Source organism: Ranitomeya variabilis, chromosome 4 (assembly GCF_051348905.1).
Source record: "Ranitomeya variabilis isolate aRanVar5 chromosome 4, aRanVar5.hap1, whole genome shotgun sequence".
In the NCBI taxonomy this organism is placed as follows: domain Eukaryota; kingdom Metazoa; phylum Chordata; class Amphibia; order Anura; family Dendrobatidae; genus Ranitomeya; species Ranitomeya variabilis.
Genome location: NC_135235.1, coordinates 247,569,957 through 247,597,458, shown reverse-complemented (window position 1 = coordinate 247,597,458; position 27,502 = coordinate 247,569,957). Strand labels below are relative to the sequence as shown.

Here is a 27,502-nt window from a genome sequence, read left to right as displayed (position 1 = left end):
TCGGTCTCTGTGTTTCCCTGCTCCCCTCTCTCGGTCTCTGTGTTTCCCTGCTCCCCTCTCTCGGTCTCTGTGTTTCCCTGCTCCCCTCTCTCGGTCTCTGTGTTTCCCTGCTCCCCTCTCTCGGTCTCTGTGTTTCCCTGCTCCCCTCTCTCGGTCTCTGTGTTTCCCTGCTCCCCTCTCTCGGTCTCTGTTTCCCTGCTCCCCTCTCTCGGTCTCTGTGTTTCCCTGCTCCTCTTTCTTAGTCTGTGTTTCCCTGCTCCCCTCTCTCGGTCTGTGTATCCATGCTCCCCTCTCTGTCTGTGTTTCCCTGCTCCCCTCTTAGTCTCTGTGTTTCCCTTCTCCCCTCTCTCGGTCTCTGTGTTTCCCTGCTCCCCTCTCTCGGTCTCTGTGTTTCCCTGCTCCCCTCTCTCGGTCTCTGTGTTTCCCTGCTCCCCTCTCTCGGTCTCTGTGTTTCCCTGCTCCCCTCTCTCGGTCTCTGTGTTTCCCTGCTCCCCTCTTAGTCTCTGTGTTTCCCTTCTCCCCTCTCTCGGTCTCTGTGTTTCCCTGCTCCCCTCTCTCGGTCTCTGTGTTTCCCTGCTCCCCTCTCTCGGTCTCTGTGTTTCCCTGCTCCCCTCTCTCGGTCTCTGTGTTTCCCTGCTCCCCTCTCTCGGTCTCTGTGTTTCCCTGCTCCCCTCTCTCGGTCTCTGTGTTTCCCTGCTCCCCTCTCTCGGTCTCTGTTTCCCTGCTCCCCTCTCTCGGTCTCTGTGTTTCCCTGCTCCCCTCTCTCGGTCTCTGTGTTTCCCTGCTCCCCTCTCTCGGTCTCTGTGTTTCCCTGCTCCCCTCTCTCAGTCTCTGTGTTTCCCTGCTCCCCTCTCTCGGTCTCTGTGTTTCCCTGCTCCCCTCTCTCGGTCTCTGTGTTTCCCTGCTCCCCTCTCTCGGTCTCTGTGTTTCCCTGCTCCCCTCTCTCGGTCTCTGTGTTTCCCTGCTCCCCTCTCTCGGTCTCTGTGTTTCCCTGCTCCCCTCTCTCGGTCTCTGTGTTTCCCTGCTCCCCTCTCTCGGTCTCTGTTTCCCTGCTCCCCTCTCTCGGTCTCTGTGTTTCCCTGCTCCCCTCTCTCGGTCTCTGTGTTTCCCTGCTCCCCTCTCTCGGTCTCTGTGTTTCCCTGCTCCCCTCTCTCGGTCTCTGTGTTTCCCTGCTCCCCTCTCTCGGTCTCTGTGTTTCCCTGCTCCCCTCTCTCGGTCTCTGTGTTTCCCTGCTCCCCTCTCTCGGTCTCTGTTTCCCTGCTCCTCTTTCTTAGTCTGTGTTTCCCTGCTCCCCTCTCTCGGTCTCTGTGTTTCCCTGCTCCCCTCTCTCGGTCTCTGTGTTTCCCTGCTCCCCTCTCTCGGTCTCTGTGTTTCCCTGCTCCCCTCTCTCGGTCTCTGTGTTTCCCTGCTCCCCTCTCTCGGTCTCTGTGTTTCCCTGCTCCCCTCTCTCGGTCTCTGTGTTTCCCTGCTCCCCTCTCTCGGTCTCTGTTTCCCTGCTCCTCTTTCTTAGTCTGTGTTTCCCTGCTCCCCTCTCTCGGTCTCTGTGTTTCCCTGCTCCCCTCTCTCGGTCTCTGTGTTTCCCTGCTCCCCTCTCTCGGTCTCTGTGTTTCCCTGCTCCCCTCTCTCGGTCTCTGTGTTTCCCTGCTCCCCTCTCTCGGTCTCTGTGTTTCCCTGCTCCCCTCACTCGGTCTCTGTGTTTCCCTGCTCCCCTCTCTCGGTCTCTGTGTTTCCCTGCTCCCCTCTCTCGGTCTCTGTGTTTCCCTGCTCCCCTCTCTCGGTCTCTGTGTTTCCCTGCTCCCCTCTCTCGGTCTCTGTGTTTCCCTGCTCCCCTCTCTCGATCTCTGTGTTTCCCTGCTCCCCTCTCTCGGTCTCTGTGTTTCCCTGCTCCCCTCTCTCGGTCTCTGTGTTTCCCTGCTCCCCTCTCTCGGTCTCTGTGTTTCCCTGCTCCCCTCTCTCGGTCTCTGTGTTTCCCTGCTCCCCTCTCTCGGTCTCTGTGTTTCCCTGCTCCCCTCTCTCGGTCTCTGTGTTTCCCTGCTCCCCTCTCTCGGTCTCTGTGTTTCCCTGCTCCCCTCTCTCGGTCTGTGTTTCCCTGCTCCCCTCTTAGTCTCTGTGTTTCCCTGCTCCCCTCTTAGTCTCTGTGTTTCCCTTCTCCCCTCTCTCGGTCTCTGTGTTTCCCTGCTCCCCTCTCTCGGTCTCTGTGTTTCCCTGCTCCCCTTATCCGGTCTCGGTGTGCTCCTTCTCCCCCTCGGCCTCTGTGTTCCTCTTTGGTATTTCACTGTAACATTCCTCCTCTTAAAGCACAAAGGTAGAGCTGATCTGCACACGGATGCTTCTGTACTTGATTTTTTTATGTTTCTGACGCTTCTGATGTTTCTCTGTTCTTCTTCTTTTTGAAGTGACCCTGTGGCATTAATGTTGAGTCTGATCTACAGCAATGTGCTCAGAGTACCTAGGTTCTGGACCTGAGTCCAGGGGTCAGTCCTGACAGTATTTATTAGGTGACTGGAGGATAATACCTGATGTAACCGCAGAATAGTGACTGCTGCTTTGGAGGTGACTGGAGTATAAGACATGATGTATCCGCAGAATAGGGAGCGCAGCTCTGGAGGTGACTGGAGTGTACGCTATATGCTGGGGTCAGGGGACCTCCTTGTTCGTTGCTGCGCTGTGTGCTCATCTGCCGCTTTCCTGCATTCATTGTCTTTTTTCTGGGCCTCCGTTTGATGGCGGATTCAGACTGTATTAATGGTGGGTTTTGACTCTGTCCCTATTTTCAGTCTCTACCACCCCGGCTCCAGTGGATGATGTGGATGTTTATCTGGAGACCCCGGCAGATGATAATGAACACGCACGCTTCCAGAAAGCGAAGGAACAGCTGGAAGTGCGACATCGTAACCGCATGGATCGGGTGAGTTCACAGCTGCTCCTGTGAGGTCCTCACACACTGCTGCTCCGGAGCTGACATTTCACAGCTGCTCCTGTGAGGTCCTCACACACTGCTGCTCCGAGCTGACATTTCACAGCTGCTCCTGTGAGGTCCTCACACACTGCTGCTCCGAGCTGACATTTCACAGCTGCTCCTGTGAGGTCCTCACACACTGCTGCTCTGGAGCTGACACTTCACAGCTGCTTCTGTGAGGTCCTCACACACTGCTGCTCTGGAGCTGACACTTCACAGCTGCTCCTGTGAGGTCCTCACACTCTGCTGCTCCGGAGCTGACACTTCACAGCTGCTCTTTTGAGGTCCTCACACACTGCTGTTCCAGAGCTGACACTTCACAGCTGCTCCTGTGAGGTCCTCACACACTGCTGCTCCTGTCAGGTTCTTACACACTGCTGCTCCCGAGCTGACACTTCACAGTTGCTCCTGTGAGGTCCTCACACACTGCTGCTCCGGAGTTGACACTTCACAGCACTGTTCTTGTCATTCAGGCCAAGAGTGAATGGGAGGATGCTGAGCGCCAGGCGAAGAACTTGCCCAAGGCTGAGAAACAGACGCTAATGCAGGTAACGTACTATGTGATCCTCACAAGTAATGGAGAGAATCGCTTAAAGGGCAGTTCAGTTAAAGCTTAAATTGGTTTTACCACAAACAAAGTTAATTTTAAATTTCATTTTAATCACTAGATCTCAGAATAATAATAACTTCCACAATTAGATGAAAAATAAAATATTCCTGTGCTGAGATCTTCTACATGTGCCCCCCTGCTGTACTGTGTAATGGTCGTGTCCGACCATGCAGCGGCATGTTCTGATCATATCACATCTCCTGGGCAGGAGGGAAGCAAAAGAGAACGCAGCGGATTATTTTTGTGAGATAAAGCATAATTCACAGCCTGTTCATAATCAATGTCTCTCCCCAAAGAAACCTTTTCTGATTCTGCGCTGTCCTGTTCGTGTTCTCTCCTGTGTACTCCCCCGCCCAGGAGATGAGGTATGATCCGACCATCTCCCTGCATGATCGGACACGACCAATACACAGCACAGCAGGGGGGCACAGGTATGAGATTATCTCAGCACAGGAACATTTTATTTATCACATCCAATTGTGGAAATTATTATAATTCCGAGATCTTTACTTGAACTTTGTGGTGAATTAATTCCTAGAATGTTAGGTAGCGGGTGGTGTCACGGCTCCGGCTTCTGGGGGTCCCCTGTGTCATCGGTTGCTCCTTGTCTTGCAGCATTATCAGGCCACGGTTAAGGCTCTGGAGAAGGAGGCCGCGCACGAGAAGCAGCAGCTGGTGGAGACTCACCTGGAGCGAGTGGAGGCCATGCTGAATGACAAACGGCGCGTCGCCCTGGAGAACTACCTGTCCGCCCTGCAGGCCGACTCCCCTCGTGTACGTGCGCATGTGAGGCAGCGGTCCCCGAGCAGGGTGTTAGTACCGTGGGCGGCCATCTTTGTACCGTGGGCGGCCTTGGCTCGGAGTTGACCGTCTCGTTGTCTTGCAGCCTCATCGCGTTCTTCAGGCTCTGAAGCGATACGTGCGGGCGGAGAACAAGGACCGGCTGCACACCATCCGCCACTACCAGCACGTGCTGACCGTGGACCCTGAGAAAGCCGCGCAGATGAAGTCCCAGGTGAGTGCGGCGGCTGCCCAGGCTCTGGAGTGGCTGGCGGCTGCAGCATCTCTAGACCTTCCTATTACACGGTGTGACTGGAGGGACATGTGCAGTCCCCGGGAGTTGCCGCAGTCCTGTCCGCTCCCGCAGTCCCTGTCGGTTACTGCCGCCTCCTCAGGCCGGGGCTCGCCTGCTGTAGGGTTCATGTTATGTATTCTAAACCCCCGTCACAGATTAGCTGAGCTGTGATTGGACAGCTGTAGGTGTCCCCCAGGGGCCTTTCCTCACCTGCGCCTCTACCACTCAAGGTCACCTTACAGGAGGGGGTCTGGCGCTGCGTCTTCCCACTCTTATTCCCCAGAATGCAGATAAGGTGTCGGCTTCAAGGATCTTCTGTGACAGAACAAGCCGCAGGGTAAGTGGCCATGTTGGTGCTCCGGCTTCATAGATCAGCAGCGCCCCCTGGTGGTCAGTGTCTGAGAAGCAGCGAATTCTGAAGAGATTTTCTCTGCTCATAGGAAATTGTGCTTTACCGGGGGTCTCCACTTCTCACCCTGAGCCAGTAAAGCAGGCGCCTGGGTGCCGGAGCCCAACCTGGCCAAATATTAGACACAGCGCCCTTCCCCAGAGCCCAATGCAACTGCAGGGTAGGACGTTGCATTCTTGGGTGCTGGGAAATGTCACACTGAATGCATTCTGCAGGCCGGTGACGAACAGCCGACAGGGTTACTCTCTGGCTCCCCCCCCCCGCTGGTCCTCCTGCTGACCCCCCCCCCCCCCTTCTGCTGGTCCTCCGGCTGACCCTTCTCCCCCCCCCCGCTGGTCCTCCGGCTGACCCTTCTCCCCCCCGCTGGTCCTCCGGCTGACCCCTCCCCCCCTCGCTGGTTCTCCGGCTGATCATCCCCCCCCCCCCTTTTTCCCGCTGGTCCTCCAGCTGAAACCCCCCCCCCCCCCCCCCCCCGCTGGTCCTCCGGCTGAAACCCCCCCCCCCTTCCTGCTGGCCCTCCGGCTGCATTCTTTCCCATCCTGACCATGTCTATCCTTATCCTTTCCTGGCAGGTGATGACCCATCTCCGTGTGATCGAGGAGCGCATGAACCAGAGCCTGTCCCTCCTCTACAAGGTGCCATACGTGGCGGATCAGATCCAGGATGAAATCGGTAAGTCTGCTGTGATTGCTTCCCAGGGTCTTCCAACATGGTCGGGGGTCTCACGCCTGTTCCCTTCCTCCTGTACAGACGAGTTATTCCAGGAGCAGCGCTGGGACATGGACCAGTTCACCTCCTCCTTTTCAGAGTCCCAGGGGGATGTACGGGTCAGCTCTGAGGAGAGTGACGAGACCCCAATGAGAGAGGGCAAACCCTTCCGACCACTGCAGGTCGAGACATTCCCGGCAATCTCTGACTCAGAAGGTAAGTGCCCGGCTGGGAGCAAGCCCTGCCCGATGGGGAGGGGTGGGGCGCGACGGAGCTGGCCTCGCCCTGCCTGACGGGGGGGGGCGACGGAGCTGGCCTTGCCTGGCGGGGGAGCAACGCGGCTGGCCCTGCCCGGCGGGGGGAACGGAGCCCAGTCCGGCGGGGGGGGGGAACGGGCGGAGCTGGCCCTGCCGCACCGGACAGCTGATTATCGGGGGCGCTCCAGGTATCCGGTTCCCTCTGCACCCTGTGCAGTAAGTGCTATAACTTGGGGAATAAGAGGGCCCCGAGCAGATGGGCTCCTCCAGTGCGGAGGACTTGGGACCGCACCGCCATCTGATAATTATCCCCATACTGACGTTACCTTGCCACATGTAGAATTTTAAAGTTTATCCCTCAAGACCAACATTCTGCCCTTCTACGCGATGAGATCCCGGGACCCCAGTACCACGATCAGCCCATGTCTCACCATGCTGCACTTACAGGGTCATCTGCATCATACCCATCTGAATGGCGAGGGTCCGATGCCCCCATGGAGCCGACTCTGCTTTTACCCCCAGTCCAAAAATGCTAATAGTTTTGGGAATAACTATAGACTTCTATGGAGCACAGGACCCCGAGCGACAGATTATAAACTGCAGCAACACCTTACATCACTCCAGAGCTGCGATCCCCATTCTGATGGTGCCTGTAAAGAATTCTACTGGATCTTAATCGAAACGGTCAACAAGTTTGTGGCCATACTCTGCTCCTAACAGCTTACCAGGGAGATGTCAGGTTGAAGGCTCAAGAATAGTGAGTGCAGCTCTGGGGTATAATACAAGATGTAACTCAGGATCAGTAATGTATGTACACAGTGACTGCACCAGCAGAATAGTGAGAGCAGCTCTGGACTACAATACAGGATGTAACTCAGGATCAGTAATGTATGTACACAGTGACTGCACCAGCAGAATAGTGAGTGCAGCTCTGGACTACAATACAGGATGTAACTCAGGATCAGTAATGTATGTACACAGTGACTGCACCAGCAGAATAGTGAGAGCAGCTCTGGACTACAATACAGGATGTAACTCAGGATCAGTAATGTATGTACACAGTGACTGCACCAGCAGAATAGTGAGTGCAGCTCTGGACTACAATACAGGATGTAGCTCAGGATCAGTAATGTATGTACACAGTGACTGCACCAGCAGAATAGTGAGTGCAGCTCTGGACTACAATACAGGATGTAGCTCAGGATCAGTAATGTATGTACACAGTGACTGCACCAGCAGAACAGTGAGTGCAGCTCTGGAGGATAATACAGGATGTAACTCAGGATCAGTAATGTAATGTATGTACACAGTGACTGCACCAGCGTAATAGTGAGTGCAGCTCTGGGGTATAATACAGGATTGTCACGATAATGTATGAAATGTAATATGATTCTGTAGCTTTGCCTGTTAGCACCCATGCTGTGGGCTAAAAAAACCCCTTCTCCTTGTGTTTATACGTACTAGAATGTGTGTGTAGAAGAAGTTTTATTGCTTCTAGCTGCAAATTCCAGGTTCTGAGCAGCTTACTCATTCCCCCCGACCAAAAGAATTTTTACGACCGCTGTAGCTGCAATAGACAATTGTACCAGCTAAAACTGGTCTAGGCCTCCCAAAATCCATGAGGGTGTTTGTTCTAAAATAAGATATTGGGTCACCGACTTAGGCTAGGAAAATAATAAGTCCATGTTGCGAATCGGCGGATCTGTCAGACACTGTAAGCATGAGTCTCTAACCCCAACAGGTACAAAGTACGTATTTCTCCAGAACTGTGTGTCCCAACTAGCCCGACTTTGGTACAAATGGGAAGCCAATTGTAAAATAAGAAGAATGAGGGGTATGCTGTGATTCTGACATGTTCTGGAGCGGAGATACGAGCATTATAAAAATTTGTGTTAAATTTGGCAAGTCTGAGGAGAGGGGAGGGTCTGGGGAAACCAACCCTTTTAGTGATGTCACCAGGCTGAGCTATAAGTTTTCTGCAAGGCACCCAGCAGTTAGTCTTAACTGAGGAGCTCTTGCTGCCATCCCTGATGAACTGGGATATTAGGAGCTCCGCCCACTAGCCTGGTTTTGCCTGAAATGATCTGAACACATGTAAGTGTCAATTTCTCATTTAATCCCTGTTATTTTTATAATTACTTTGTACATATTTCCAATTGTCTCTTATTGTAACATCCTTGTAATATTTTGATAAACACTGCCCAATCTTTCGGAGTAAAATATTTAAATTCCTAGTTCCATTCTTCCTGCTCTAAAACATACCCTAAGTCTTCTGAAGGGAATTACGCTACTGTTTTGGGTTGGCTTCGGACCCGTTAATCGAAGCTGGTGGCAGCATACCTTGTTCTGTGCCTTTGGGAGTCGTAGCGACGGCGGCGTTGATATTTATTGTTCCTGCCTGAGTGGGAGTAGTTATATCGCCTCGCTGCAGCGTGCCCAATAGCCGGTATATAGCAGGCAGCCTTTCTGGCGACTAATTAACCCTAGGTGCTGTACCCTGACTGACCTGAGGGTAAGACAGCGCCAGAGAGCTGCAAGTTCCAAACCGAAAACTGGGATAAGATAAATCCCTTTCAGAAGAAACCAGGGGCAGCCAAAACAACCCCGGTTCGTGACAAATTGGTGTGAGTGGTGGGGATAATAAAGGTATCTTCCCCGTGAACCGTGACATAATGGTGGGATCCCTGACATAGCAAGTGGCATATTGGTGGCAGCACGGTGGGATCCGTGCAGTACCATCTGACCTGAGGGTAAGGGGGGTGCCAGAGAGCTGCAGGTTTTCAAGCGGAACTGTAAAGTGGGATATACATAAATCCCTGCAGTTCGTGTTATATTGCAGAGCAGTGGGATAACTAAAATAAGCCCCTGCTGTAAATCGATAGGTCAATAACCTGGTGTGTGTTTTCATCACATTGCCAGCAGTGGAGGGATACCTAAGATAAGCCCCCCTGCACATGTGATAGCCGTCTGTTGGCCTAAAGTCACCTCGATCCGTGACGTAGGGGTGATGGTCACGGTGTGAATCGTGACAAGGATGTAAATCAGGATCAGTAATGTATGTACACAGTGACTGCACCAGCAGAATAGTGAGTTCAGCTCTGGGGTAGAATACAGGAGGTAACTCAGGATCAGTAATGTAATGTATATACACAGTGACTGCACCAGCAGAATAGTGAGTGCAGCTCTGGGGTATAATACAGGATGTAACTCAGGATCAATAATGTATGTACACTGTGACTGCACCAGCAGAATAGTGAGTGCAGCTCTGGGATATAATACAGAACATCCTGTATTATACCCCAGAGCTGCACTCACTATTCTGTGACTCCGGATCAGTAATGTATGTGCACAGTTCCTGCACCAGCAGAATGAGTGAAGCTCTGGAGGATAATATAGGAGGTAACTCAGGATCAGTAATGTAATGTATGCACACAGTGACTGCAGCAGCAGAATAGTGAGTGCAGCTCTGGGGTATAATACAGGATGTAACTCAGGATCAGTAATGCATGTACACAGTGACTGCACCAGCAGAATAGTGAGTGCAGCTCTGGGGTGGGTTTGGTACTAAGTCGTGGCTGTACCTGGTTGTGTCTGCACATGGTTGTCGCTCCTCAGCATGTCGCACATGTCCCTCTTCTGAGAATGCACCTGTGCTGTTTTGGCATGACCTGCTGTCGCCTGCGTGGACGTGTCATGTGATGTCACCCGTCAGTCCTGGCTCTTCACATTCCGTTCAGTTATTTTTAATGTCTTCTGCTTTCTCTTTTTCGCCCCTCCTCCGCGCCTCCCCCAATCTGCTGTGTAGAATCGTCACGGGACTCCTACCTTCCAGTGAGAAAAGGTTGGTTCTGCTCTCACCGCTCCCATCTGTCTCTGTTTCTGTCTCTTCAAATTATTCTGTCGCCTGCTGAAGACTGCAAATCCATCTGGTGCTGGAATCTTAAACGCTTCTGTGCTGGTGGATCCGGGTGAATGGGAATCACTACTGCTCCTATCCTCTTGGTGTTCATCCAGTGTAATTAGTGGAGGGTAGCAGTGATAAACGGTGGTCAGTGCTGCCGCCACAAGATGGGCGTGTCCTGACTGCAGTCCTGCTTGTCCTGGCGACGGTCCCGCTTGTCTTGGCTCCTGGCGGCGGTCCCGCTTGTCCTGGCGGCGGTCCCGCTGTGTTCTTGAGCTTCTGGTGGCGGCAGCCCCGCTGTGTTCTTGAGCTTCTGGTGGCGGCAGCTCCATATTGGCGATGTTCATCTTTTCTAATAACGATCTCTTCTCCGTCCAGGATCTGGTATCGCCGATAACAAACCGCTGATCGGTGCTGAGGAGAAAATCCTGAACAGCAAAGCGGACAAGAAAGTGGTGAGAACGAGTTGTGCCCCCCCCCCCCCTTCCTGGCGTGGTCTGTGTGCCCCCCCTCCTGGCGTCTGTGTGCCCCCCCCCTGGCGTTGTCTGTGTGCCCCCCCCGGCGTTGTCTGTGTGCCCCCCCCCCCGGCGTGGTCTGTGTGCCAGCTCTGACCCCCATCCTAAACCGTGCCCTCCACTGCGCTCCATATTTAGTGTTTTTTTTCTTTGCACTTCTATTTTCGTTACTGTCCCCACTGTTTCAGGTCATTGATGAGACCCTGGATGTGAAGGAAATGATTTTCAATGCAGAAAGAGTCAGTGGACTTGTGGATGAGCCGGTATGTATGTCTGCGAGCCGGCGCCGCGGCTTCATGTGTCATCTCATGTCACCCCCCATTGTTAATGAATGGCCATGGTTCATGCGCTCCTCAGTGTTGTGCCTGCAGGACTATGTGTGATGTGCGGGTTATCTGATGGGGTGTAGCGCTGCGGAAACTTCCGGACCCGTTCATGCAATGGACTTGTTCTTATTGGAGTGTGCACGTTATAGATTCAGACTGAAGGCGGCAAAACCACGAAGAAAAGAAATGTGCGGCACAACCCAGAATGTGTTACCCCTCAGATTCCTCATGTGTGCCTGTTACCCTGATGGCGGCTTTACTCTCCTCGCCATCAGTCGGGCTCGTTCAGTCCTGGAGTTCCCGGTGGTGCTGTGCGCTTGTCGGCTGCTATGCCTTCACTGCGCGTCTATTTCACCCCAAGCAATCCCCACTGGCTGAGGTGATTGAAAAGGCCGTGTCCTCCGCTGCAGCCTCCATCCTTCTCCTTCCGTGTCACATTGCCTGGTGGCTTTGGGGTCATTGTCCTGTTACACAAGTGGTGGTCCCACTAAGCTGGAGCAGACAGGACAATGGTTGTTGCAGAACACTGTGGTGGCCATGGCAGGTAATTGTGCCATGGTTCACGTTGGGCACCACACAAGGAGAAGCCACCAGCTCACCTCTTCTAAGTCTGCTCTTTTTTCACCTCAGTCCATACAAGTCTCTTTGCCGTCCTCAGTGGCGGCTTCTACACTTCGCCCAAATTATTCTGCAGATTGGATGTCAATTTGATAAAGATGTCATTTTGTGTTTTTCCCATAAGCTCATGGACAGTTTGTGTCTTGGGGTCTTAGAATCACTGATATTAATCTTGGACCCCTGTGATAATTAGTTGCCTGTCGCCCAATTAAGGGGAGACTCATAAGAAGGATGTTCCATGTTATTAAGGTGCTGCAGGTTTCATTCAGTATGGGAAAGAAAAAGGATCTCTCTGCTGCCAGTAAGCATCACTTAGTGCAATACCTCAGACAAGATATGAAAACATGAGATATTTCACAGAAACGTAAGTGCAATCATCATAATGTGAAGAGATCTGTGGCTCATGCAGAGTAAATAAGGTTTCTGCCGATAAAGGCATAATGAGGAAGGTTTCTCCCAATCAAAGTCACTTGACTGAGAGCAGCTGCCAAAATACTATTACAAAGCAGCAAACAGGTATTTGAAGCTGCTAGAGCTTCTGGTGTCCACAAACCTCAAACTGTAGGATCCTCCAGAGGCTGCAGTTGTGCATAAACTGCTCACAAGCAGGTATGGCTACAGTGGTCCCGACAAACATGAAGACTCAATGTAAACCAGCCATATTTACTGATGACACTGTGCATCCCTGGATGGTCCAGATGGATGGAGTAGTGGATAGTTGGAGGATGGCCACCATGTCCCAACAAGGCTGCAACGTCAGCAAGGATGTGGCGGAGTGATGTTTTGGTCCGGAAACATGGGGAGAGCTGGAAGTCCCTTTTAGGGTCCCTGAAGGGGTGAAAATAGTTTCTGACGACCTTTTTGTACCATGTAAGAAAGTGAAGAACCATGTAAGAAAGTGAAGAACCATGAACTGCGCCGTCTGTAGTTAGTCACCTTCATACTGACAATGCCCCATCTCATGCTGTAGAGAAGACTGGGTTATTGGATGCTCTGGGCACAGAGGAGAGAGACTCATGGGGTGGACACCACCTGTTACGGAACTCCCCAGTACCCAGACTATGTTGTGCAGTTATATGTATGTATAATAGGTTCCATGTGAGATGCATGTCCCTAATGCATCAGCCCACAGGCTGCTCCCCTGGGCAGAGGGGACAAGATATCCCCCTTCTGACCTCCCCCCACCTTTGTAATTCCCCCAGTAAATATCGGCAGGCTCCGGCCACCTGCGGCTATTGTAATGTATGTCTGGCCTGCCGCTTTTCAATTGGCCTGCCCTCTGTATCTGTGTGATATATTCTGTGTCCTGTGAGTAAAACGCTGTCACACTGGAAATACGTGGAGAAGCAGTGATCTTTTATATGCGCCCATGTAACCAAGCAATTCCAGCCAGCGTCCTTCATTCAGACTCCAGCCAAAGCAGAGTGGACCTCCTGAAACATGGGGTGGTACTGAAAGAGGTACTCCAGCACGGTAGACCCCGTTACACTGGTGGCAGACAGCGGAATGTGATACCCCGTCTACATGAGGAAAGGAATGAATGGAAAACAACTACCAGAAGTTAAAGAGGACTACATTAAAAGATCTGGTGGAAGCCCGAGGGTTAATCGCCGGCAACAAAACAAAAGCGGATTTGATAGCAGCCATCATGGAACACGACAGTGCAGCGCCCCCCAATGTGAACGTGGCTGTGAATGTGGCTTCGGGACAGGCGGCCAACGACTCTTGAGGAGGCCGCTCGTCTGGCCGATGAACATGATGCCAGGAGGCCTCAGTTGTCCGGATCAAAGATGGTCACTAGGGGTCCGCCCATGGACCTGGAGGCCCCCAAACCACAGAAGATTGTAGGGGGACCAGCTAAAAACCCAGCCTACCACAGTCCCCCTGGGGCGCGATGCCACACCTGCCATCAGCTGGGCCACCTGCAAAGACAATGTCCCAACCGGACTCAGCATACCCAGTGGCCAAAGGCGGGAGCAGCTACCTTCAGCCGGGCCGCTGTACACTGCTACCAAGACGAAGCTGACCCGGCATTGGGGGCTACGACTAACCAGGGGGTGGAAGAGATGGAGGAAGTGCTGCATGAAGTAGACCGCGTGCAGGCAGCCCGGGCAGATAATCGACAACCGCGTCAACAGGTCGTGTGGGTTAATGGGAAATGTATGCAGGGACTAAGATTCCGGGGCAACTTTGACCCTTGTGAAGCCTCATGTCGTCCGGGACCAAGAGAAGACGGACCGGACAGTGGCAGTCCGTGTAGCAGGGGGAGCCATACATCGACTGCCCACTGCCAGGATTCACCTGAACTGGGGAGTCGGGGATGGCCTTGTTGAGGTCGGCTTGCTGGAGGATTTGCCTGCAGACGTCTTGCTGGGAAATGACTTGGGGGCCCATGTTGTCTGCCTTCTCGGTTGCCCCTCTGGCTGAGACCTATCCTGTGACCACCCGGAGACAAGCTCGAGCTGCGGAGGCGGAGTCACACTCAGAGGAGGCCCAGGTAAGACATCCTAGCCCTACACGTATTCCCATAGCCAGACACATTTCTTGGGCCACCCCAGCTGAATTTAAGAGGGAGTTTCTTGAGGATCCTTCATTGGAGGGATATCGTGGGAAGGCACAGGAGGAGAGAGCGGTACTGGAAGGGGAACAGTTTGTATGGAAGCAGGGACTCCTCTACCGTATCACAGAGCAGCACCACACAGGGACGAGCCCCACTATAAAACGACAGCTGGTAGTTCCCAAGAAGTATAGGCAGGAGTTACTGCGAATCTCTCATGACATACCCTTGGCCGGGCACTTCGGCGTCAGTCGCACCAGGCATCGTCTGACCCAAAATTTCTTTTGGCTGGGGGTAACCTATGATGTTCGTCAGTACTGCCAGACCTGTGACAGTTGCCAGCGCATTGTCAAGAGGGGAGAATGATGCAAGGCCAAATTACGCCCCCTCCCCATTGTGGAGGAGCCATTTAGCCGAGTAGCGGACGATCTGATAGGGCCGTTAGCCAAACCCAATCCCTCAGGGAAAAGGTATATATTGACAGTGGTAAATTATGCCACACGGTATCCAGAGGCGGTTGCGTTACCTAACATACTGGCAGAGACGGTGGCGGTTGCCCTGCTCCAGGTTTTCTCACGGGTTGGATTTGCCCGGGAGATTATCTCGAACCAGGGTACCCAAATAACTGTGGAAGCTGTGCGGCGTAAAGTCCATTAGAAGCACCCCATACCATCCGCAAACCAATGGGTTGTGTGAACGCTTTAACGGGACGTTAAAACAACTCATTGGGACTTTTACCAGGACCTACAGGGACTGGGAGAAATTCTTGCCACACCTCCTGTTTGCCTATCGGGAGGTGCCCCAAGAATCCACGGGGTTCTCCCCGTTCGAACTGGTATATGGGAGACTGGTAAGGGGACCCCTAGACAGTGCTAGAACACTGGGAAGGGGAGGGCATCATAGAAGGGGTACCTATTGTACCCTATGTGCTGGAATTCCGGGACCGCCTACAGGAGCTGACCCAGGCTGTACGTGGGAACATGCAGGTGGCCCAGCGGTGCCAGCGCGTATGGTACGATCGGAGGGCCAGAGAACGCACTTGGGAAATAGGACAGAAGGTCCTGGTGTTAGAGCCCACTAGGCAGAACAATTTCCAAGCTGCATGGCAGGGGCCCTACCAGGTAGTGGGGAAAATAGCCGACACCACCTATAATGTCGCCGATTGTGACGACCCCAGAGTTATCCGCATGTTCCACGTGAATATGCTGAAGCTCTACCGGGAGCGCCCTGAAGAGGTAGTGGCCATCTGTGCACCTGAAGCAGAGGATTTAGCCTGACTTTCCTTGCCTGATGTCTTAGGGGAAAGGACTCAGTCCAAAACATGGCACCAGGTACACTTGGGTGAAGATCTAGGTCCCCGGGAGAGACAGCAGGCGGAGGCGTTGTTGAGGCAGCGACAGAGGACCCCCCTTCCGCGTCCCTGAGTCTGTACGAGAAGGGATGCGACAAGAGATACAAGAGATGTTGCGTTTAGGGGTCATTGAAGAGTCAGTCCCTAGGCATCCCCCGTAGTGTTGGTGCCCAAGAAGGATGGGACTACACGGTTTTGTGTAGACTATCGTAAGCTCAATGAGAAAACCGTGACGGATGCGTATCCCATGCCACGTGTGGATGAGTTGTTAGACCGGCTGGCGGGGGCAAAGTATTTGACCACCATCGATCTATGCAAAGGCTACTGGCAGATTCCCCTTAGTCCTGACGCTATTCCCAAGTCGGCATTTGTCATCCCGTTCGGCTTATTCCAGTTTCGAGTTATGCCATTCGGGATGACGAATGCCCCGGCGACCTTCCAGAGGCTGGCTGACCGGCTTCTGGATGGTCTCCAGGACTATGCTTGTGCCTACCTGGATGACATCGCCTTCTACAGCGCGACATGGGAAGAGCATCTAAAGCACCCAGAGACAGTATTGGCCAGGATCCACAAGGCCGGAATCACCCTGAACCCAAACAAGTGTCACGTGTGCAAAGCAGAGGTTCAGTATTTAGGGCATTGGGTGGGAAGTGGGAAACAGCGACCAGAACCAGCCAAGATTGAGGCCATAGCCAAATGGCCCACCCCACGCAGTAAAACCCAGGTCATGGCGTTTCTAGGGACAGCGGGGTATTACAGGAAATTCGTTCCCATTTACAGCAGCGTAGCCAAGCCCCTCACTGATCTGACCCGTAAGAACCAACCTCGCCCGGTAACCTGGACCCCAGAGTGTGAGGAAGCCTTCTGCCAGCTAAAGGATGCCCTCACCAATACCCCTGTATTGGCTGCACCCGATACAACTAAACGTTTCCTTGTTCACACAGACGCTTCTATGTTTGGATTGGGTGCAGTACTGAGCCAAGTCGGGCCAGACGGCCAAGAACACCCGGTAGCTTACCTGAGTCGGAAACTACTGCCCCGTGAAGTAAGCTAGGCGGCCATCGAGAAGGAGTGCCTGGCGGTAGTATGGGCACTCAAAAAGTTGCAACCATATTTGTATGGAGGACAGTTTTCCCTCCTAACGGACCATAATCCCCTAGTCTGGCTTAAAGGGACTCTGTCACATGAATTTGGAGGGAACAATTTTCAGCCATAGGGGCGGGGTTTTCGGGTGTTTGATTCACCCTTTCCTTACCCACTGGCTGCAATATTGGATTGAAGTTCATTCTCTGTCCTCCATAGTACACGCCTGCGTAAGGCAAGATTGCCTTGTGCAGGCATGTACTACGGAGGACAGAGAATGAACTTCAATCCAATATTGCAGCCAGCCAGATTACTGCGGTGGAGTTTAACCCTACAACCTCTGGACTTCACCATCCACTACAGACCCGGAAAAACAAAACGGTAACGCCGATGGACTAAGTCGACAAACGGAACTTGTACCAACCCCATAAACTTCGATCATCCCCAAACCGATCCGTTAAGGATCAGACTGTGTATGCCGATCGCGTCGCTGAAAAGGGGAGCAGTGTTACGGAACCCCCCAGCACCCAGAATATGTTGTGCAGTTATATGTATGTAGAATAGGTTCCATGTGAGATGCATGTCTCTAATGCATCAGCCCACAGGCTGCGCCCCTGGGCAGAGGGGACAAGATATCCCCCCCCCCCTTCTGACCTCCCCCCACCTTTGTAATTACCACAGTAAATATTGGCAGGCTCCGGCCACCTGCGGCTATTATAATGTATGTCTGGCCTGCTGCTTTTCAATTGGCCTTCCCTCTGTATCGGTGTGATATATTGTGTCCTGTGAGTAAAGCGTTGTCACACTGGAAATACGTGGAGAAGCAGTGATCTTTTATATGCACCCATGTAACCAAGCAATTCCAGCCAGCGTCCTTCAATCAGACTCCAGCCAAAGCAGAGTGGACCTCCTGAAACACGGGGTGGTACTGAAACAGGTACTCCAGCACGGTAGACCCTGTTACACCACCCTCCCCTGACCTCAGCCCTAGTGAGAACTCCTGGAGGATCCTCAGCAGAAGATCTATGAGGGTGGGAGGCCATCACATCAGAACAGCAGCTCTGGGGGTGATTCTGACATCCAGAAAATACAAGCAGAAACTCTCCGAAGACTCCCAAGAGAAATGGAGGCTGAATTGTGGAGGTGACAACCCAGAAGCTCCAGTGTGATGTGGACTCGGCCTGAGTAGGTCTCTGGTGGAAAAGCTTCTGATGTCAGTAATGTGACGTCAAACGCTGCAGATCTCGCAGATCACCGTTCACAGCTCTTTACAACCTAGAAAATGGCCGGATGCTTGTTCTGCAGAAGAATTTGCTGCTTTTTGAGATTTTTAGCTTTGAAATAAATCCAGTTCATTTTTAAAGGATAAATCACATTTGAGACAAATCTAACAATCGATGATTGGACATTATACTACTCATCTGTATCCTACATCCAGGAAATTGCGGTGTAGCTTGCTCCCCCCTCAATGGCCAGCTTCTCCTGGCTTGCGTCCCCCTCAGTGGCCAGCTTCTCCTGGCTTGCGTCCCCCTCATTGGCCAGCTTCTCCTGGCTTGCGTCCCCCTCAGTGACTAGCTTCTCATGGCTTGCGCCCCCTCAGTGACCGGCTTCTAGCTTGCGCCCCCTCAGTGTCCAGCTTATCCTAGCTTGCGCCCCCTCAGTGTCCAGCTTATCCTAGCTTGCGCCCCCTCAGTGGCTGGCTTCTCCTAGCTTGTGCTCCCTCAGTGGCCAGCTTCTCCTGGCTTGCTCCCCCCTCAGTGGTCGGCTTCTCCTAGCTTGTGCCCCCTCAGTGGCCGGCTTCTCCTAGCTTGTGCCCCCTCAGTGGCCGGCTGCTCCTAGCTTGTGCCCCCTCAGTGGCCGGCTTCTCCTAGCTTGTGCCCCCTCAGTGGCCAGCTTCTCCTGGCTTGCTCCCCCCTCAGTGGTCGGCTTCTCCTAGCTTGTGCCCCCTCAGTGGCCGGCTTCTCCTAGCTTGTGCCCCCTCAGTGGCCGGCTTCTCCTAGCTTGTGCCCCCTCAGTGGCCGGCTTCTCCTAGCTTGTGCCCCCTCAGTGGCCGGCTTCTCCTAGCTTGTGCCCCCTCAGTGGCCGGCTTCTCCTAGCTTGTGCCCCCTCAGTGGCCGGCTTCTCCTAGCTTGTGCCCCCTCAGTGGCCGGCTTCTCCTAGCTTGTGCCCCCTCAGTGGCCGGCTTCTCCTAGCTTGTGCCCCCTCAGTGGCCGGCTTCTCCTGGCTTGTGCCCCCTCAGTGGCCGGCTTCTCCTGGCTTGTGCCCCCTCAGTGGCCGGCTTCTCCTGGCTTGTGCCCCCTCAGTGGCCGGCTTCTCCTGGCTTGTGCCCCCTCAGTGGCCGGCTTCTAGCTTGCGCCCCCTCAGTGTCCGGCTTCTCCTAGATTGCGCTCCCTCAGTGGCCGGCTTCTCCTGGCTTGGGTCCCCTCAGTGGCCGGCTTCTCCTGGCTTGCGCCCCTTCAGTGGCCGGCTTCTCCTGGCTTGCGCCCCTTCAGTGGCCGGCTTCTAGCTTGCGCCTCCTCAGTGGCCGACTTCTCCTAGCTTGCGCCCCCTCAGTGGCCGGCTTCTCCTAGCTTGCGCCCCCTCAGTTGCCAGCTCTTTTGAGAATCGTGTCTTTTTGGTTGAATAGCTCCACTCTCTCCTCTGGACAGCCGATGTTGAGGTGTGTGTGTGTGTTACTTGATGTCTGTGCAGCATTTATGAGGACTGTGATCTGAGTTGCTGTCACTTTGCAGTTTCTGAAGCTGGATATGCTGATGAACTTATCCTCTGCAGTAGATGTCATTCTTTATCTTTCATTTTTGGGATGGTCCTCATGAGAGCCAGTTTCATCATAGGAATTGATTATTTTCAAGATACCTTTTAAGATTCTAGCAATTTTCTAGTTCCTTACGGTCAAGCACTTTATGAATGCCGGTAATTCCACACATGACCTTCTGACAACGTGACCTGATCACTGGAGCCATTCCAGGCGAAGACTTGATGAAGCTGTGGATGGACAATGGGGCGTCTAGCTGTCAGTAATAGGGGCACCAGGAGGAATCTTGAGGGGTAACGCACGTACTGTGTTGTGGATTTATGTGGATGCGCTGCTGGAGTAAATAGATTCTTCAACAATGATGGCAATGGTTTATTTTATTCACAACGCGTTTCCTCATCTGTCGAGTGAAAAGAAGCAAATGTCTGACGATGACGGAGACAGTTGTCTTTTTCACTTGATATAGATGCTGGTACGGTATTGAAACGTGTTGTAAATAAAACCCTTGTTATCACTGGTGAAGAATGTGTCCTCTATCAGCGCAGACACTTTCCTGGAGGCGGCAGCAGTGGTTTCTCTTCCTGCCCCATGGTTGTGCCCGTCACAGCGTTAGCCGAGCACTTGCCTACTCTCATCCATCCGGGATCTCCCTGTTGTGTCCTCTGTTCCCCACATCTAGGTTTATCCATGTGTCCCTTTCTTGTTTCCCGGTCTGTTTCTTTCCTTCCGGTTTTGCCGCCTTCAGTCTGAATCTACAATGTGCACATTCCCATAAAAGCAAGGAAACGTTAATGTCCAGGAGTCCGGACTCCACCCCGGCGGTGCTGCACAATGTGTCTGATCAGCGTGTGCGCTCATGGCTGCTGCTGACCCTATGGGAGAACTTCCGCACTATACAGCGGAGGTCCGTACACGGCCTGAAGTCATGGCCGCTGTGCAGGTGACTGGAGGATAAGACACGATGTAACAGCAGAATAGTGACTGCAGCTCTGGAGGTGACTGGAGGATATGACACGATGTAATAGCAGAATAGTGACTGCAGCTCTGGAGGTGACTGGAGGATAAGATACAATATAACAGCAGAAGTGACTGCAGCTTTAGAGGTGACTGGAGGATAAGATACAATATAACTGCAGAATAGTGACCGCAGCTTTGGAGGTGACTGGAGTATGGATATGAATGTATATATTTGTTGTTAGTGACGGTGGCCATTACCTCGGTCACTGGATGATAATTTTCTTGGGGCAGTGCAGGTTTGGGGGTCACACTCGTGGCGGTGGCTGTTGCTCCTTGTGTCTTGGTGGTGGCTGCGTTTCCTCGTCTCTCGGTGGTGGCGGTGGCTGCGTCTCCTCATCTCTCGGTGATGGCTGCGTCTCCTCGTCTCACGGTGGCTGCCTTTCGTCTCTCGGCAGTGGCTGCGTTTCCTCGTCTCGCGGTGGCTGCCGCACTTCGTTTCTCGGTGGTGGCAGTGGCTGCGTCTCCTCGTCTCTCGGTGGTGGCTGCGTCTCCTCGTGTCGCGGTGGCTGCCGTTCTTCGTCTCTCGGTGGCGGTGGCTGCCGCTCTTCATCTCTCGGTGGTGGTGGTGGCGGTGGCTGCGTCTCCTCGTCTCTCGGTGGCGGTGGTGGTTGCGTCTCCTCGTCTCTCGGTGGCGGCGGTGACTGCCGTTCCTCGTCTCTTGGTGGCTGCCGTGTCTCAGTGGCGGTGGTGGCTGCCGCTCCTCGTCTCCCCAGCTGGGCGCGTTCGTGTTTTGCTGCCGGGTCTTCACCTTGCCGCCTTCTTCTCTCCCCAGGACACGGACGGATCTCTCCGCAGTGACTTCAGTTTCAGCAGCGGCACATTGATCGGCCTCTTGGTCATCGCTGTGGCCATTGCCACCATCATCGTCATCAGCCTGGTCCTGCTGCGGAAGAGACAGTATGGCACCATCAGTCACGGCATTGTGGAGGTGAGTGCCATTTAATGGGATCCTCATTCTGGTTTCCTATATGACGAGATCCCTGATGATCCGCTGACGGATGCCGTACACGGCTGTTAACCCATTGTCTGATATTGGTCATGACACTGGTCATTAACCCCTTAACGATGGCGGCTGTACATGTACGTCGGTCATGTGCTCACATTATGACGCGGAGAGATGGATACATTTATCAGGCTTTTGGCAGCCGGCGTGACGAGACTGTGGGGGGTGGTCTGTTGCATTGGCAGTCGGGGGTCTTCTGAACGTGTCGGCCGTGGGTGGTCTCCGACGCAGCTGGGCTTCGTGGAATGACGTCACTAGATCCACGGGCGCCGTCAGGTCCCAGAATGGAATTAAGAAAATAACATTGTAAATATGGAGATTTGCAAAGTGACTCTCCGTCCGGCGTGTAATTATCTGAGCCATTAAACTGCAGAGCTGGGGATCCCGTGCGGTGGACGCCGGCGTGTGCAGAGGACATCAGACGTCACAGTTGTGGGTTGTCTTCTGTTGCCGCAGTCCAGTGTTGTCGCCTCAGGGGTCCAGGTCACAGAGGGAGAAATCGACGGCGCAGAAAATGGCGACAACAAACCCAACTTTTCTTTTATAAAGTTCTGACATCTTTTTCCTTGATAAAATATATAAGAAGCCCCCGATGTTTGGTGTGGCGATGACCGGACCGAGTGGGAGAATCTTGTTTTACGGCGCTTGTTGTGCAGTAAACACGGCAAGATGTCAGATACAACGGCCGAACTGCGGGAGTCTCCTCTCTATACATTGTATGGGAAAATAAATCCTGCAAGGAACAGGGCCCCCCCCCCATCCTGCACGGAACAAGCCCCCACCCGTCCTGCACGGAACGGAACAAGACCAACCCCCCCCCCCCAGTCCTGCACGGGATAAGCCCCCCTTCCTGCACGGTACACGCTCCCCCCGTCCTGCACGGAACAAGCCCCCGCCATCCATTATGCATGGAACAAGCTCCCCCTCCCCCCATCCTGCACGGAACAAGCCCCCCAAACTGCACGGAACAAGCCCCCACCCATCCGTTATGCACGGTTTACTCCCCTGTCCTGCTGAGGAGGGAAATTTATGATGAGCCCTGCGAGAAAAAGCTGAAGAATGCCCGAGGGTTTAAATGTGGGCGGTCATGGTGGGATCTGTAGTGTTTCTATGGCCTGTGGTGGACCCCCGGTGTGTGATCTCTGTGTGGTGATGCTGATCCGCTCTCATTCCTCCTAGGTGGATCCCACGTTAACCCCCGAGGAGCGCCACCTGAACAAGATGCAGAATCACGGCTACGAGAACCCCACCTACAAATACCTGGAGCAGATGCAGATCTGAGGGAGGGGACGGGCCGGGGGGCTCTGTAAGCCTGGGGTGGGGTACGTAGTTGGAGATGGGGCCAAAGATACTGGGGCATTGATTTTGGGGTCACTGCTGACAGATTGTCCGGGACTCGGATCACTTCCAATATTTTATTTTTGTGTGTTTTTAGCCGGGTGACAGGATAGGGTTAATCAGCGTCTTCACCGAATCTTTTCTTTGTCGTGTTGTTTTTTCTGAATCAGACGCCATCGCTGTGAGTCTCCTGCATACGATAGACCTAGAGATATATATATATATATGGGGGGGGCCAGTGGTCTCGGCTCTCGCCACCACGCTCTCGCCTCCTTCTATTCGCTTATTTAAGAGATTAAAAATGTAAAAAAAGAAATTACAAAAACTGCAAGAAAAACTGTCAGGACGGGAGCGGAGGATGTCGCTGCGGACTTTACTGTAGGATGGATGCTGGTGTAACGCCAGAGACTGAAGCGCTCTGCTATGGAGGTAACGGGGGTCTGTACTTCCACCAGTGGCGACCCCCTCCGTCGTGATCCAGGCCGAGGATGGCGACTTTATACTACTGATCTGCTCCGGGCGCCGCGGCCTGCGCTCTTGTTCTACTTACCAGTAAAGTGGATTGTTTCATTCCCCGGGGCGCGGGGATCTGTTTGGGATCACTTACCACCATGGAACCGCTGCACTTTACTGACTCCGCCCCTTTCTATGTAAAAACTTTATTGGTAGTAAGAACAAGATGGCGGCGGAGGTTTTGCTTGTGGCGCCGGATCCCAAAATATGGTTTTGGTCAAGAGTGGATAATTCACTGTGCGTCCTAGCGCGTGCCGCCTCTCGCCCGGTGCGTGCAGCCCTCTCCCCACCCCGTGTCTGTTTGGCTTGTAATCAGCGCATCATCTCAGTCTAAGGTTCTGGTAACCTATGGTTGTGTCTTTTTCCTGTCCTTTTATTGTGATTTTTATTTTTTTATCTTTTTCCTGAGTTTTTATTTCGATCGCACTATGCACAGATTCTACTTTACCTGCAAGATCCCTTGTGTGTTCTGTGGGAATGTAAAAATTGGAGAAAACACGTCAATAAACACTAACTTCCATAAATCTTGTGTGTGACTGTCGCAGCCATCTCTGAGCGCCGGATGGAGCACGAGGGAGACGGTGCATTCACATTACTGCTAGGAATGGCGGGAAACTGAGGTGTGCAGTGACGGGCTGTGACCAGCAGGTGGTGCCCCCTATCCATACATTATGTGTAGAGACCACGACTGTCACCGGTCCGCAGCGGCATGTATTGCGGTATATTGTCACTGACCACTTCAGAGAGCTGCACTCTGAGTTCTGCCCTGGAGCACACGCATGACCCCTCAGGGACCGGTTACCACCCCTGCTCCAGGACTTTGAGGGGTTTTCGCAAAATTTCTGTATTTGATATGTGCTGAGAAGTGATGATTCTTGGTTGTAGAATGCTGTCAGACCGATCAGTCCGGTCCTCCTAGGCCCCGATCATCGCTCCGGGCACAAGCATTCTGCTAATATAGAGGTGATGCCTGACTGCGCCAGGTATTTACACACAACTTATTGTAAATGTTGAGGGAGGGAGGCCGGCACAGCGTGGGAGGGAGGGAGGCCGGCACAGCGTGGGAGGGAGGGAGGCTGGCACAGCTGGGAAGGGAGGCCGCCGACACATCACAGGAGTCCATGTGTAAACATTTATTGTCATTTGTCTGCCCTTTCACCCATCCACCACCGCTGCCCACTGCTCCTGCTCTCCACCACCTCCTCCTCCACCACCGCTGGCCTCTGCTCCTGCGCTCCACCTCCTCCTCCACCACCACCGCTGGCCTGTGCTCCTGCCCTCCTCCTCCACCACCAATTGTTTTCATCCACCTCTCATGTCTCCTCTATTTCCTTATAGATTCTAAGCTTATGAGCAGCAGGACCCTTGCTGCTCCTGTATCTGGTGATCGTGGCCCTCGCTGCTCCTATCCAGAGATATTGGCCCTCGTCCTCCTGTATCTGGTGATCTGGGCCCTCGCTGCTCCTATCCGGAGATATTGGCCCTCTCTCCTCTGTATCTGGTGATGGGGCCCTCGCTCCTCCTGTATCTGGTGATCGGGGCCCTCGCTGCTCCTATCCAGAGATATTGGCCCTCGCTCCTCCTGTGTCTGGTGATGGGGCCCTCGCTGCCCATGTATCTGGTGATCTGGGCCCTCGCTGCTCCTATCCGGAGATATTGGCCCTCTCTCCTCTGTATCTGGTGATGGGGCCCTCGCTCCTCCTGTATCTGGTGATCGGGGCCCTTGCTGCTCCTATCCGGAGATATTGGCCCTTGCTGCTCTTGTATCTGGTGATCGGGACCCTCGCTGCTTCAATCCGGAGATATTGGCCCTCGCTACTCCTGTATCTGGTGATCGGGGCCCACGCTGCTCCTATCTGGAGATATTGGCCCTCGCTGCTCTTGTATCTGGTGATTGGGGCCCTCGCTCCTCCTGTATCTGGTGATCGTGGCCCTCGCTGCTCCTATCCGGTGATATTGGCCCTCACTGCTCTTGTATCTGGTGATTGGGACCCTCGCTGCTCCAATCCGGAGATATTGGCCCTTGCTCCTCCTGTATCTGGTGATCAGGGCCCGCGATGCCCCTGTAATGTCTATTGTCTGTACAAGTCCCCACTAAAATGTATAGTGCTGTGGAATATGTTGGCGCTATAGAAATAAAATTAAGGTATAAATCCGCTTCTCCCAGGACCCTGATTCCCCTACAATGGGGTCAGTGGATTCTTTTACCGTTCAGCGAAATTTTCTCTTAATCTTTATATCAAATATTTGAGGGCCCCACACTTACAGCAGCACAGGTCTGCCCACCATAGAGATCAACACAGGCTGCAGATGGGGAACTGAGGGCCTCGGGGGGGGGGGGGGGGGGGGGGGGCGGAGATTATATAACGAGCAGACTGGACTGGGGGGGAGGATGTCGGAGGATTATGTAACTGCTGGCCCAGGCTGAAGGGAGTTATATAGTGATCGGACCGGACTGGAGGGGGATTGTAAATTATATAGTGATCGGACCGGACTGGAGGGGGATTTGTAAAATGACTGGACCGGACTGGAGGGAGGTGAATATATGACTACCGACCCGGGCTGAGGTGGTGGTGGGGGGGATTATATAGCTGCCGGCCCGGGCAGAGATGTGGAGGGGGATTATATAGCTGCCGGCCCGGGCTGAGATGTGAAGGGGGGGATTATATAGCTGCCGGCCCAGGCTGAGATGAGGTGGTGGGGGGATTATATCACGGTGGGGAGGGGCACATGATCAGCCGGCTCTGGTCTTGGACACATTCTTGGTGTTTATTTCAGGACAGCGTTTATAAAGTGTGTGTGACTTTTCTCTAATTCATGGAATCGTTCTGAAGTTTCCTCCTATGTGTCAGTAATTATCCCCCGTGTTCTCCTCTACAAACTGCCAGGGCCGGGTGCTATACAGAGCGGTCACCCCAAGCAACAAGGTCAGCAGGCAGGGGCATAGAGAATGTGACATCACTTCCTGTCAACTCATACATACTGAGCATAGGTGCTCCTGTGATGGGAGAGGGGGTGGGGTGTATGTATGTGTGTATGTATCCATCCATAGAAAAGTATGTGCCCCCCTACATCCACCTCCGGGGACTTCTCTGTCCTCATCTATATCCATAGACATTAATATGGAGGAAAGTACATGCCCCTTGTGGAGACATGGGGGTCAGCGGAGGCTCTTGTTTCCTGGCTCAAAACCGCGTGGACCAGGGCACATCCCACCAAACACCCGCTCTCCTTTCACCATGAGTGTAATACTACTCAGACAACACAAAGTGAGGGTAACACAGTGCGGCAATACTTTACTAAACCACAAAACAAACAATAACACAACAATCCCAGCAAAATAACCCAAGATGGCGCACATTAGAATCTCACCCTTCCGCTAACTCACCAGGATAATGTCAGCTGTAACATCTGAGCTCCCAGGGCCGACTACCCCACCTGTGGTATACACAAAAAGAGGAGGTAATGACAAGCATAGGAAGATGATAGTCCATTCAGGCACAAGGCCAGGTGACCGGAGGGTCACAATCTGACATTTCTGAACATCTCCATGGAGCCAGGTGACTGGTGGGTTCAAATCCTGGGTTCCCCATTTATATCCATGGTTCAGCAATGGTATGAAGCAGATCTGTATTTTTTTTTCTGCCAAGGCTGTGGTCCCCTACACTGGCATCCTGTAGAAGGACAAATGTGCGTCCCTTTTGATGGAGCCATGATGTCCTTGCTGCTGTCCTGTAGAGTCTTCCTGGCTGTGGTTTTGTGAAGAGTCTCTGATTCTGTCAGAAGGATAAAAAAAATCTTATACCCACTGCTATGGCTCAGGTCAGGGGGGAGATGGGATTAGTTTAACTTTCATTGTTTAAGTATTTAAACAATCTGCATAATTCGTCCTCTCTTTTGTGGGTCAACAAACTAGCTCTCCTGCCCTCTACTATATAATTGTCTAAGGGTCACTTCCTTCTGTCTGTAACGGTTATTCGTTCGCTGATTGGTCTCGCCAGCTGCCTGTCATGGCTGCTGCGACCAATCAGCGACGCGCACAGTCCGGAAGAAAATGGCCGCTCCTTACTCCCCGCACTCACTGCCCGGCGCCCGCATACACCCCTCCGCTCACCGCTCACGCAGGGTTAATTCCGGCGGTAACTGACTGCGTTATGCCGCGGGTAATGCACTCCGTTACAGCTGCTATTAACCCTGTGTGACCAAGCTTTAACTATTGACGCTGCCTATGCAGCGTCAATAGTAAAAGGATCTAATGTTAAAAAAAATAAAAAATCATTTATATACTCACCTTCCGCTGCCTTTCCCGCTCCTCGCCACCCTCCGGTAACCGCTCTGTGCAAGCGGCAGGTTCCGGTACCAATTATCGTATGGCAGAAGGACCTGCCATGACGTCACGGTCATGTGACCGCGACGTCGTCACAGGCCCTGTGCGAGCAGGACCTGCCATTACGTCACGGTCATGTGACCGCGACGTCATCACACCCTGGGACCGGAAGCTGCCGCC

At 53.2% G+C, this 27,502-nt stretch overlaps 1 protein-coding gene across 16 annotated transcripts in view; it reads left to right on the top strand.

Moving 5' to 3' along the window:
- The window catches only part of APLP2 (amyloid beta precursor like protein 2), an 83,836-nt gene that overhangs the window by 40,084 nt on the left and 16,250 nt on the right, over positions 1–27,502 (top strand). For 3 of the 16 annotated variants that reach the window (XM_077249369.1, XM_077249380.1, XM_077249384.1), the window contains 11 exons: positions 2,778–2,908; positions 3,433–3,507; positions 4,185–4,343; positions 4,456–4,584; positions 5,626–5,725; positions 5,804–5,977; positions 9,824–9,859; positions 10,298–10,374; positions 10,623–10,697; positions 20,914–21,069; positions 22,324–23,519. In XM_077249369.1, coding sequence (XP_077105484.1) covers positions 2,778–2,908; positions 3,433–3,507; positions 4,185–4,343; positions 4,456–4,584; positions 5,626–5,725; positions 5,804–5,977; positions 9,824–9,859; positions 10,298–10,374; positions 10,623–10,697; positions 20,914–21,069; positions 22,324–22,425 — 1,214 coding nt within the window. In that variant the 3' untranslated portion in view covers positions 22,426–23,519. Of the gene's footprint in view, positions 1–2,777; positions 2,909–3,432; positions 3,508–4,184; positions 4,356–4,455; positions 4,585–5,625; positions 5,726–5,803; positions 5,978–9,823; positions 9,860–10,297; positions 10,375–10,622; positions 10,698–20,913; positions 21,070–22,323; positions 23,520–27,502 lie in introns of those variants that run through there. The other 13 variants (XM_077249370.1, XM_077249381.1, XM_077249379.1 and 10 more) reach the window with 9 other exon arrangements.